The sequence below is a fragment of the Dermacentor albipictus genome, chromosome 9 (genome assembly GCF_038994185.2).
Source record: "Dermacentor albipictus isolate Rhodes 1998 colony chromosome 9, USDA_Dalb.pri_finalv2, whole genome shotgun sequence".
Taxonomy (NCBI): Eukaryota; Metazoa; Arthropoda; class Arachnida; order Ixodida; family Ixodidae; genus Dermacentor; species Dermacentor albipictus.
In genome coordinates this window covers 108,793,320-108,806,373 of record NC_091829.1, presented here as the reverse complement: position 1 = coordinate 108,806,373, position 13,054 = coordinate 108,793,320, and the positions used below count along the sequence as shown (strand labels likewise).

The 13,054-nt window shown below is 45.7% G+C and overlaps 1 protein-coding gene across 4 annotated transcripts in view; it reads right to left on the bottom strand.

Annotated features, from left to right (window-relative positions):
- LOC139050018 (phospholipid-transporting ATPase ABCA3-like) overlaps positions 1-13,054 on the bottom strand; it is a 278,463-nt gene that overhangs the window by 34,288 nt on the left and 231,121 nt on the right. For all 4 annotated transcript variants that reach the window (XM_070526088.1, XM_070526089.1, XM_070526090.1 and 1 more), the window contains 2 exons: positions 10,859-11,038; positions 8,356-8,813 (listed from right to left, as the gene is read on the bottom strand). In XM_070526088.1, the coding sequence (XP_070382189.1) occupies positions 8,356-8,813; positions 10,859-11,038 (638 nt within the window). The remainder of the gene's footprint in view (positions 1-8,355; positions 8,814-10,858; positions 11,039-13,054) is intronic.

The window sequence follows — 13,054 nt, the reverse complement described above, 5'->3', positions numbered from 1 at the left end:
ACAGAGCCGCTTGCAACTGAAAAATAATTTGGCACATGTAAAATTGTAGTTTCTCCTCTGAAACATACTTATGACTGCTTCTGACAGGTATTTGATATTTTGATCAGGGTGGCTGCACCTACTTGCCAACCAAGTATGCTAGTGGAGGCAGGGATGTGCTCAATGCAAAGAACTGAGATCATCTGAGTTCATCATTTGGCGTATGTGAACATAGAGTGTTAATCTAGTAAAAGACCCTCAGTTTGATGGCTTCTGTACACATAATTATTATAAAGCAAAATAAAATTAAACCATTTTGGCACCCAGAAGATTTCTGGACTTAAGTTAGAGTGTACAGTGAGGCGGTGCATCAGCCTTCCCAGGCATATACAGTGAAAGCTCGTTAATTCGAACTTCAATAACTCGAATTTATGGATAATTCGAACTGTACGGTTTCGTCCGGCCAAGCTCCACAGAAGTCTATGTATAAAAATGTCCGTTAATTCGAACGCGAGAAGGTTCCCTCACGGATAATTCGAACAACGCTCGCCTGGCATACGGCCTCCACACAAGGCTGTATTGCCTCCGAAACGGAGAGAACGGTGAGAGAAGGCAAAATCGGTAAAAAATCTAACCGACGCGGGGTCAGCCAGAAGGCAGCGGCAGATGCCGCCTTTCCGTTCTACCTAACCTCCGAGACTTCTTGCCCGTTGCGCATCTCGGAGGCTTTGCAAACCTTGTACAGCTGCTAATGTTGTGCGGAGATGGCACGGCAAGCGCCAAAACACAGCGAATCAAGTACGTCGCAGCTGCGCTTGCAATCAAGAACCAACGAATCAGGGCCCTCGCCACCTTCACATGTTCAGCGTCTTTGTCTCGGCAGTCTTCATCGGTAGTGCACCTCTGTTTTCAGCTTAGGAGGTATCAGCCGTCGCGATTCATTGTGATGATGTTAAGCCTCGGCTAACGTTCGTTTCGGTGGACATCGGTGGTGTGGCACAGTCGGACCCAGAGCTTCGACTTGAAGATGGCGTGTGCCCGCGGCACACGCCATCATTTTCTGACACGCCAAATTTCTGACATGCCCTACTGCTTCCAAATCGCAGTGTACTGTTGCCCTCCTTCACTTTCGTTAGTTCGAACTTTAGTTAATTCGAACTGAAGTGGCTTCCCCTTGCGGTTCGAATTAACGAGCTTTTACTGTATATGCATATCCGTGTGCAAAATCCACGTGCATAGAAGGGATATGTGAAACAGAATGGTGCATTTCCTAATTCATGGTTTGCTTTGTTTGTATTTTGGTGCACTTCCCTGCCTGTACTGATGCTTATGTCACCTTTGATGTATCTTATTCATCCCATCAATGGGCAGCGGTGGCGCAGAGGCAGAACACCCGCCTCGCGTGCGAGAGATCCGTGGTTCAAATCCCGGTGTCGCGCAATTTTCCACCGCATTAAAAAAAATCCACGTGAAGAAAAAAATTGCATAAAAAGGCCTGGAGTGTCGCCTGATCCAGGTGACCAGAACCGGTAACACACTCCCTCCCCAGAGCAGGATTGGCCACCCTGTTGCAGTACTAGCCCACAACCTCCTATATGAACACAACAATCAAACCCCGGCTCTCCGTCACCAGCAGCTGCGAAGCAACTGACCACGGCGGCGGTCAGATCTACAACGCAGCAGAGGGAGCTAAGAATACCTGGCTCCGGACAGGCCGCCATTGGAACATGAACCTGGCAATGTTTAACGCTAGAACGTTATCTAGTGAGGCGAGTCTAGCAGTGCTATTGGAGGAAATAGAGGGCAGAAAATGGGATATAATACGGCTCAGTTAAGTTAGGAGGCCAAAAGAAGCATACACAGTGCTAAAGAGCGGGCACGTCCTGTGCTACCGGGGCTTAGCGGAGAGGCGAGAACTAGGAGTCGGATTCCTGATTAATAAGCATATAGCTGGTAACATACAGGAATTCTATAGCATTATCGAGAGGGTGGCAGGTCTTGTTGCGAAACTTAATAAGAGGTACAAAATAAAAGTTGTACAGGTCTACGACCCTATATCCAGTCATGATGACCAGGAAGTCGAAAGCTTCTATGAAGACGTGGAATCGGTGATAGGTAGAGTGAAAACTAAATACACCATTCTAATGGGTGACTTCAATGCCAAGGTACGCAAGAAGCAGGTTGGAGACAAGGCAGTGGGGGAATATGGCATAGGCACTAGGAATAGCAGGGGAGAGTTATTAGTAGAGTTTGCGGAACAGAATAATATGCGGATAATGAATACCTTCTTCCGCAAGCGGGACAGCCGAAAGTGGACGTGAAGTAGCCCGAACGGCGAGACTAGATATGACATAGACTTAATACTTTGCGCTAACCCTGCCATCATCCGTGCTCGGCAAGGTGCGCTGCAGTGACCACAGAATGGTACGAACTCGAATTAGCCTAGACCTGAGGAGGGAACGGAAAAAACTGGTTTATAAGAAGCCGATCAATGAGTTAGCGGTAAAAGTGAAAATAGAGGAATCCCAGATCAAGCTACAGAACAGGATTTCGGCTTTAACTCAAGAAGAGGACCTTAGTGTTGAAGCAATGAACGACAGTCTTGTGGGCATCATTAGGGAGTGTGCAAGTCGGCGGTAACTCCGTTAGACAAGATACCAGTAAGTTATCGCAGGAGACGAAAGATCTGACCAAGAAACGCCAATGTATGAAAGCCTCTAACCTTGCACCTAGAATAGAACTGGCAGAACTTTCGAAGTTAATCAACAAGCGTAAGACAGCTGACATAAAAAAGTATAATATGGATACAATTCAACAAGCTCTCAGGAACGGAGGAAGCCTAAAAGTGAAGAAGAAACTAGGAATTGGCAAGAAGCACCTAACCCATCTGCGTAAAGAGACAAAGCCGGCAATATCATTACTAATATGTATGAGATAGTTCAAGTGGCTGAGGAGTTCTGTAGAGATATATACAGTACCAGTAGCACCCACGACGATAATGTGAGTGAGAATAGTCTAGAGTAATTCGAAATCCCACAAGTAACGCCGGTAGAATTAAAGAACGCCTTGGGAGCTATGCAAAGGGGGATGGCAGCGGGGGAGGATCAGGTAACAGCAGATTTGTTGAAGGATGGTGAGAACATCGTTCTAGAAAAACTGGGCACCCTGTACACACTGTGCCTCATGACTTCGAGCGTACTGGAATCTTGGAAGAACGCTAACATAATCCTAATCCACAAGGAAGGGGACGCCAAAGATTTGAAAAATTATAGACCGATGAGCTTACTGTCCGTTGCCTAGCTTACTGTCGTTGCCTTACTGTCCGTAACTGTCCGTTACTAAGGTGATCGCAAATAGAATCAGGAACACCTTAGACTTCTGTCAAGCAAAGGACCAGGCAGGATTCCGTAAAGGCTACTCAACAATAGACCATATTCACACTATCAATCAGGTGATAGAAAAATGTGCGGAGTATAACCAACCCTTATATATAGCCTGTATTGATTACGAGAAAGCGCTTGATTCTGTCGAAACCTCAGCTGGCATGGAGGCATTGCGGAATCAGGGTGTAGACGAGCCGTATCTAAAAATACTGAAAGATATCTATAGCGGCTCCACAGCCACCGTAGTCTTCCCTAAAGAAAGCAAAAAAATCCCAATAAAGAAAGGCGTCAGGCAGGGAGATACCATATCTCCAATGCCATTTAGAGCGTGTTTACAGGAGGTATTCAGAGACCTGGATTAGGAAGAATTGGGGATAAGAGTTAACGGAGAATACCTTAGTAACTTGCGATTCGCTGATGATATTGTCTTGCTTAGTAACTCAAGGGAACCATTGCAATGTACGCTCACTGACCTGGAGAGGGAATGCAGAAGGGTGGGTCTAAAAATTAATCTGCAGAAAACTAAAGTAATGTTTAACAGTCTCGGAAGAGAACAGCAATTTACAATAGGTAGGGAGGCAGTGGAACTGGTAAAGGAATACATCTACTTAGGGCAGGTCGTGACGGCGGATCCGGATCATGAGACGGAAATAATCAGAAGAATAAGATTGGGCTGAGGTGCGTCTGGCAGACATTCTCAGATCATGAACAGCAGGTTGCCATTATTCCTCAAGAGAAAAGTGTATAATAGCTGTGTCTTTCCAGTACTAACCTACGGGGCAGAAACGTGGAGGCTTACGAAAAGGGCTCTACTTAAATTGAGGACGACGCAACAAGCTATCGAAAGAAGAATGATAATAATATATGGGGTTTTACGTGCCAAAACCACTTTCTGATTATGAGGCACGCCGTAGTGGGGGAGTCCGGAAATTTTGACCGCCTGGGGTTCTTAACCGTGCACCTAAATCTAAGTACACGGGTGTTTTCGCATTTCGACCCCATCGAAATGCGGCCGCCGTGGCCGGGATTCGATCCCGCGACCTCGTGCTCAGCAGCCTAACACCATAGCCACTGAGCAACCACGGCGGGTAAAGAAGAATGATGGGTGTAACGTTAAGGGAAAAGAAAAGAGCAGATTGGGTGGGGGAACAAACGCGAGGTAATGACATCTTAGTTGAAATCAAGAAAAAGATATGGGCATGGGCAGGACATGTAATGAGGAGGGAAGATAACCCATGGTCATTAAGGGTTATGGACTGGATTCCAAGGGAAGGGAAGCGTAGCAGAGGGCGGCAGAATGTTAGGTGGGCGGATGATTTTAAGAAGTTTGCAGGAATGACATGACCACAATTCGTACATGACCGGGGTTGTTGGAGAAGTAGGGGAGAGGCCTTTGCCATGCAGTGGGCGTAACCAGGCTCATGATGATGATGATAATGATGATGATGATGATTCATCCCATCTGATATTTGGTTCTCACCTGAAGCCATGTTATACTTTAGTTAGATTGCATTTTCAACTAGTCACAATAGATATGTAATTACGCGAGCTGCTCCTCAGAAGTATAGCATTCTTACTGTAATGCGGAATTGAAAGTTACCAAGCAATATTTTAATGGCAATGCTTCCTGCAATTTTATACTCATTTGCTACACACCAGATATTATTGTAACTTTCATTTTAATTATTTGTCACAAATTGTAATGGAACAGTGCCAGCAGCACGAGGGCACTACTTTCGTGAGGGCGCCTACCGAACAGAAAATGTGATACGCCTCTTTACCGCTTTGACACTGGGCGGGATATCGCGGCAGAACCAGAAGACACGCTTAGAAAAAATAAGATGCAGTTCATACATTAATAATGTTATGTGAAATATAATGAAACTAGCCAGACTGGCGGCCTCACATGACACTATACTATCCGCCGTGGTTGGCCAGTGGCCATGGCGTTGGAGTGCTGAGCACGAGGTCACGGGATGGAATCCCGGCCACGGCGGCCGCATTTCGACGGGGGCGACATGCGAAAACACCCGTGTACTTAGGTTTAGGTGCAGGGTAAAGTACCCCGGGTGGCCAAATTTCCGGAGTCCTCCAATACGACGTGCCCCATAATCAGAAATTTGTTTTCGCACGTAAAACCCCATATTTTTTATGACAATATACAACACATTTCTAAATGCACTGTACTATCACACAGGAACATCCATACGCTGTACAGGACGTTATCAAGTGAGTGCTGTCATAGAATATGGCACAAAAAGTTTCTTGCACAATTTACGTTCCCAGCCCCATGGTTAGCAGCTCGTCCGGTAACCTCTACCATACAAATGCATGGGTTTGTGCCAGAAATGCGTTTGCTGGCCTGTAATCTGGCGCATATTTCTCTTCGATCGTAGTGTCAATACTTTGTGACTTTGCGCTTATGTGTTTTTTTTGTTTAAACTTCCATTGTATACTTTATTTTGGAAATGAAGGAGCCAATTGAAAATATAGAATATTTCTACACAGCACTACAGATGAAACTTTAAAGAGTGTACCTATGTTTCATTACAAGATGTATTGTAATGTTCATGAGCCTCATTGTAATCTGATTTTATGTGTCAGTATTTTATTCAAATTATTATTCAGTTTGTCTTGTGAGTGTTCAATAAAGATTTTGACCTTATAGGAGAGAAAATGTTTCATTTGAGTTACTCGGCGACTGGAGTTTGCATCCAATTCACTAAGCTTAAGTTCAGGAGCTGCTGATGAAGGAATCAAGTGTTCACCACATGTAAGTATTGCGAACTCCTTGTAACGTGACCATAGCCCTACATCGTGCTACATCGTTCTGCTACATCGTAGAAGAGCACTAACTCTTTGTGCTGAAGGAGTACAAGCCGTATGTTTGGGGGAGTAGAAACACTCGGCTTGGAGAAGTAGAAGTACTCGGTTTAGAGGAGTAGAAGCACTCTGTCTGGGAGAGTACCCTTACCATTGTGGGGAGAGTACTAGCACTCTGCGCAAGAATACTAGCACTCCCTTGCGGTGGAGTAATAAAACTCTGTCATGGGGAGATATTCTAGTTTCTCTCTTAGGGAGCCAATATACTCTCGAGAGTGAAATATGTGACAATTGTCGCATATTTCACTCTCGTTTAGGTTAGGTTAGGTTAGGAACTGTCTTCGAGGAAGTAGAAGCGCCCTCGGAGAGAGTTCCCGGAACTCTGTTTTTAGAGTGCAGGCAGCAGCGCGGCGCTATCTCCAGCCGGCGCAAAAGCCGAGCCGCGGTCAATATCCGTCAGTACGCGTAATACGCCACTGGGGCGCTGGTAATGTCCCTGCATAGGCTACATTAATTGTTCTGCTCCTGTTGTCATTCTGCCTGTGTGCGCTTCGAATGATGATGTGTTGTGGCTGTAGCAGAATGGGTTGACGTTCGCTTGATTTATTGAATGCGCTAGTTCGCCTTGAAAAGGTGCGCGGAACGGCACTACGCGAGTGCTAAGATATAACGCAGCAGTCTTTGCTTTCCTTTTCCGACAGTCTGCCGGTGAAGGCGGAGGGGGAGTTGCGCATTTTTGTACCGTATTCCTGTGGCCCATTTACAGGCTTGGTGCGATTTCCTGTGAGCTCTTTTGGTTTGAGAGGCGCAACCCATGTTAAGCATAGCTCCCGACCCATCGCGAGGGTTCTGGAAGAAGTAGCGGAACTCTGCACTTTCTGCGTTCCAACGTTTACCTATAATTGAGCGCCTGTGAATACTACGTGTATAAAATCTCGTTATGCTATCAGTCATAAAGCTTCTCTAGCTTACCTACTATGGTACATAAAAGTAACAAAGGCGGCTGAGTGCGTAATCACGATAGTTGCTCCCCTAAAGGGATACTTGTGCCAGCGTGAGAAAACTAACACAAGTGCCGAGAAACATTAGGGGCACGCTCACAACAGGATTATTCATCATCACCACCAGCCTATGCTTCTGTCCACTCGGAGGACCAAGGCCTCTCCTAGAGATTTCCAAGCACAACAGTCTTGCGCTGGTTGATTCCAACTTGTGCTAGGAATAATTTTTAATTTCACCATCCCACATAAACTTCTGCTTCCCTTACATTGGACGCCATTCTGTAACTTTAATAGCCAACTGAGCTCCTAATGTCAAATAGAATATCGGCTATCCCCATTTGCTCTCTGAACCACACCGCTATCTTCCTGTTCCGTAACGCTATGCCTTATTTCGTTCCACAGTTGCCCAAGAGGATTATTGTATAGTTACTTCTCAAGCAAGCACGACAACCGCACAAGCCAATGGCTTTGCCGAATCGAACATCAGACGGGCTGAATTGAAAGAACGGACGACTTGAAACGCTTTTGCGTAGCTACTGAGGCGGCACAGGTAGCGACGAAATCCGCCGAAGAATGCAAGCAGCGATAACACAAACGCATACACCTGCAGATGCACACCAACGCACGCAAGCACGCATGCGCGTGCACGTACACACACAACAACGTTCTAGAGTAATTAGTAAATAGTGGTGTTACTAGACTAGACATGAATTCTCAAACAAGAATGATAAGTTTATAACCTCTGAGGCTTAATTGTCTCAGAGTAATAATTTGCATGCTTCCTGTTATCTTTATAATCGAATGTAAGACGTGAATTGCATTTTACTGTTGCTACGTAAACAGATCACTGCTGCATCCGCTCTTTCTCTTGTGAAGGGTCTGTTGCTGTCTCCAAGCTGTCACTACGATGGCTCTCACTACGGGTCAAGGACCGTCGAGTATGAGGTGGTGAAGATAACAAAAACAGGGATGGTTCACGAGGAGGTGGGCGCTTGAAGTGATTAGCAGTGGTCGAACAAGGAATGCCGAAGAAAAGTTGACCAATCTTCGTCAGGGCAGCGACTGTCCTGACGAAGACAACTCCACTTGTCGAAATCTTGCCTACAGCGACATTCCCTATTGTGCACCCTTGTTCGTCATGGAGACAAACATTGCAGGGTCCCACCTACCTGGCGGACGTTTCCGCTGAGTGTGGCCACCGAGGTGATAGCGTCGCCGTCGGAGACACTGATAAGAGCGGCCAGCATCTGAAACGTGGTTGTCTTGCCAGCCCCATTCACGCCGAGAAGGCCGAAACACTCGGAGGTTCGCAGCGCCATGTAGATGCCACGGACGGCGTGCAGGGTGTCAAACCACTTCTGCAGATTCCAGGCTAGCAGCGAGTAGCCTGCGAGCCCGTCTTGCTTGCGCGCAGCGATGACCTTTTTCTTCTCCTCCTCGACGTCTTCCTCGGCAGCCAATTCCGCGCTCGCAGAGGTGCGGTCGGATGGCAAGTAGCCGGACATCAGGTAGGTCATAAGCGCCAAAAAGAGCAGACCTTGGCTTAGTATGGCCGTTAGCTCTAAGCCTATTCCATTCAAAGTTAATTCTAGAAGACTACCGCTGCAATCAATCCCGAGGAAATGACCTGTAAAAGAGGGTCGTTTACAAGTGGTAGAATAGAACGCCAACTCCAAAAATACCACAAGCCAGCGACAAAGAACACTGACCAGGGGAATCACAACGAACTCGCTGAACTTGTAGACATAATGCTATGTTTCAGGAAAAATTTCATTGCAGCTAACTAAAATCACACTTCACAGGGTGTTATACCTATTTTACATTTTACTTAAGAGAAGAATATCAGGCATAGGCTATGCCTTCTTTCAGAACAAAGTTCTGAAAGAAAGCAAAGGTATCAGAACGAAGTTCGCGCTATATAGTTTTAAAAATATCGTATTATGCAGCGATATTTCTCACTGAGATCACTTGAAGAATTGAGGTTTATCATTCTCAGTATTGTTGTACTTCGTTCGTCGTCTCATACTTTCTTAATAGTTGGTCTCATTACTCTTGTTTTTCTTTGGCATTAAAAATAAAGGTTCACAGTTAGCGATTTGTTTTTATTGACACTATACGTGCACCCTCAAATGAATAGCCCTTGATATTCGTCTTAATGCGCTTCTTTTAACTCGCTACTAAATGTATCGATAACCTAAACTGCAACTCCTTGGCATATTTGGGCCCATTAGATCGACACCACTTGCATTACGCGCTCTTTATTTGCGTTTACTTACCAGCGCTGATAAACGAACGCTTAATGGCAACCACCTCGAATCCTTACTAGTTGACCTACAGCATCCATCTGAACACCTCTATTTCTTTGAGCGGCACGATCATTGTACGCTCTTAAGAATAAAAGGCACCTAGGTTTCCAGGACCCGGAGCCCTACTTACGATATATGATTGCTATAGAAATTATACAGATGCCCGAGGAGTGCTCACGACGACGCTACCGCGGCTGTTTCTATGCCAATGGCACATGCGCTGTTCGCGCAAGGGCCCGTAGAATGCTTTTGTCTTCAAAAACTACGAAGCCACGGAGGAAAGAAAGCCTAGGGAAGGGCAGGGCTAGTCGCCAGCCGAGTTGTGTTAATAATGCCTGGCGTAAGCCACGTGACTTTTCCAATGAAGCTCTGGGAATGGTGACCCCAGTTAACGTTGGTGAAGCAGCCGCCGTGTTTTGTGCAAGTATTGCTCGAGGGAACTGTGGCACTAGTGTCTGCGTGAACTCCTAGCGGGCCGGTTCAGCCAATATGGTATTGATGGACAATGTATGAACGTCAATCGGTCGGGCGCTAGTGCGGTGTCCTTGGTAATAATACTGCCAACGGCCTCTTTCACTTCTGCGACTGTGAATATCTGCGTCCAGATTTATGTTCGGATCAGGCGTTGTTAAAAGGTGTGCGTTCGAACGTTTTAATGATAGACGCTGCATGATTGGTTAGTTAGAGGGAAAGGCTCGACATTAGTTGCAACAGCTCTAGTTACGGCAGGAAACGTACACGCGCGTGGTTCAAATATGGCGATTCTCAGGTAGCAGGACGCTTGAACTGAAAAATCTGCTTTCTAAAAGAAAACGGATCACTTAAGTGGCTGTGATGCGTGTCCATCTAAGGAAGCTACAATTTCATTTCATTTTCATTTCATTTATTTGTTGTTTGAGGCATACAGCTGTCTCAGGTGCTGCAGCAAAAGGCAGTATTCTTGCCTGACAAAGGCTGCAGCACCCAAAGCATGTTGACACTCTGAAGCAAACAACAGCACAGCAAGTCTTACAATTTTCGAAATATGATAACATATCAAAAGCGATTAACAATTCGAATCTCAATCAGTACATGTTAACAAAGAAAACAAAACAATGACATTGTGGTACATAAGGAAGTTATACAATAAAATAGTGAAGAAAATACGTTTTAACAGATTTCTTGAACCTCAAGCTTGATTTCGAGGTTTGTAATTGTTCCAGGATTGTGGGATTGTGGGACCGAGCATTATATCAAGGCTGATGCACACCAGCCTGCGTTCACGCAGCACGTCTCAGAGGCCCCGATGGGTGAACGGACACTGCACGCGACATTGAAGATGGAATCGTTTGTTCGGCAGGGCAAAAAGAAAAAATAAATACTGCACCCGCTTCGACGACATTGTCTTGCTCCAGTAGCTTGCATTGCTCGGTCGTGTCTGCGCTGTTCCGTATCTTGAGGAGCATGGAATGCACGGCGTACGGAGGAAAGATGAGCGCCACATAGTGCGGGACATATGGCCCAAGCAAAAGCACAAGAACGTTGGCTAATAGGCTGGACGCTGCACCTGAAATCCCGAAGAAACGCCACAATATGGCAAAGATGATCGCGAGAGATGAAACACGCGAAAAAAATGGCATATCGAATGCACATTTTTGTATACACATATAGCGAAGCTTTGTACAAATACATCGAGTGATATAATTGTGTACTTCGTTTGTTATCGCAGCGTTAGTAAAAGATCACTCCGGAGGTCTTAGTCCAAAGCACACATTCTCCGTAACAAGCTCTCTGAATGAAGCACCTTCGCACCCGCTCTGGTGGCATCGCATGTGCTGTGGAAAATGATACAAGTGGTGATCATCTCACTGAGCTATTTGAGTTTGGCGCGGTATTACTACACATGCCTTAGTGGCGGAATGTATGGAGCATCGGGCAGCTACGCCCTGCCCTTGAGGTTCGATTCTGCCATCAGGCACCTAGTTCAATTTTTTCAAATATGAACTGTGCGGCTAGACAGCAGCAAGCAGCTGGAAAGTGAAGGAGGGTTCGCAAAAAAAAAAGGGTAGCATTTAAAAACTCTGCAATAACCTAAAACCACTAACGTTCTACGGATGCGACTGCAAACTTGTACTAGGATAATTGACACGTCTGCGTGTGCATGCGTCATGGGCGGCCTGACACGATTTCATTTATCACGCAGACTTAATTGGCACCTCATCCGAGATTATGTGTGCCTTGTGAGGAAACCATGTATGCTCAATGCACCTCGATTTTCATGTTAGATACCTTAAACAATAATGAAGCCTGCCTAAAATGCTATCGATAGGGATGGCCGCTATTGCGCTCAAACCCCAGTCTTCAACAAGGTATTCAAGTGGTCCAATCATTAACCCATGATCACCCTGTTTGCATGCCTAACACTTTTTGTTTAGACGATGAGCAAAACGTGAACAAGGTGAATGCAGGAGCCAGCGTTTCGACAAGTGGACTTGTCTTGAAGAAGACAAGTCCAGTTGTCGAAACGTTGGCTCCTGCATTCACCTTGTTCACGTTTTGCTCATCGTCTTGAGTTGCCATCTCCTGCATTCCCCGTCTTTTCTCCGGACTTTTTGTTTAGGATGTTTAAAAGATAACAGTAGTGACACAGTAGATAGATTGTAATGAAGATTTCGCAGCAGCTGGGACTTTCTTCTCCTAGTTTAAAACGTGTTACATAAGGTGTCTTAGCCAAGACCAGCCAAGCTGTTTGAACAAAGAAGATTTTAAAATATATGGAGGTGTTCGATCGTCACACAGCTGAGAAGCTAACACGGCAGCTTTTATAATTGTGTTTTGCGCCGTATCTTTATTTTTTCGTTTCCTTAAGCCAATTCACTAGCGTTAGGTGGGACACACGCCATACGATGGCAATACATCCACTCGGGACGAGGAGCACTAAGTAGTCTACTCAGGAAAGCACGTACCCTACTGCCATGAGATTGCGTTCAGCGCCTTTGACAAGTGGTCCATGCCATGCAGGATTTTCTTTTTAAGTTTAGCAACGGGTTACTGAGGCAGAATCTCAAAGCACTCAAATATTAACAAAGCCGATTGTTCACACTCACACGCTACACATTTTGTTACACAGAAGAAAGAGGAAACAACTAACACACACTTATTAACACAGTTAATGGCATAATGCGCAACGAAAAATAATTATCAGTGCTTACGGCCCAACATGGTACCAAACAAAACACTTGAGAATGTGCACGTTTATCAAAGCGACAGTCGTTCTCCGTTGCAGACGATTACAGAAACGGTGACGAGCTCACGGTAACAATTGTTGGGGTAGGTGGCGGCTCGCGGATGGTGGATGTGCGGCTGTATACGGCCGCCTCAGGATACGCAGACGCCACAATGGGAACGTTCAGAATGAAGGAGCAGAAGGCCAGGGGGGGCTTGCACGAACATTTAATAACGAAAATGCTACCAAATTTAAGAACGCGTTGTTGTGTGGACTAGGTGCTGTGTACGCAACATTTAAGAACGCGTTCTTAAATTCGATATCATTTTCTTTATGAAATGTTTGTGGAAGCCACCC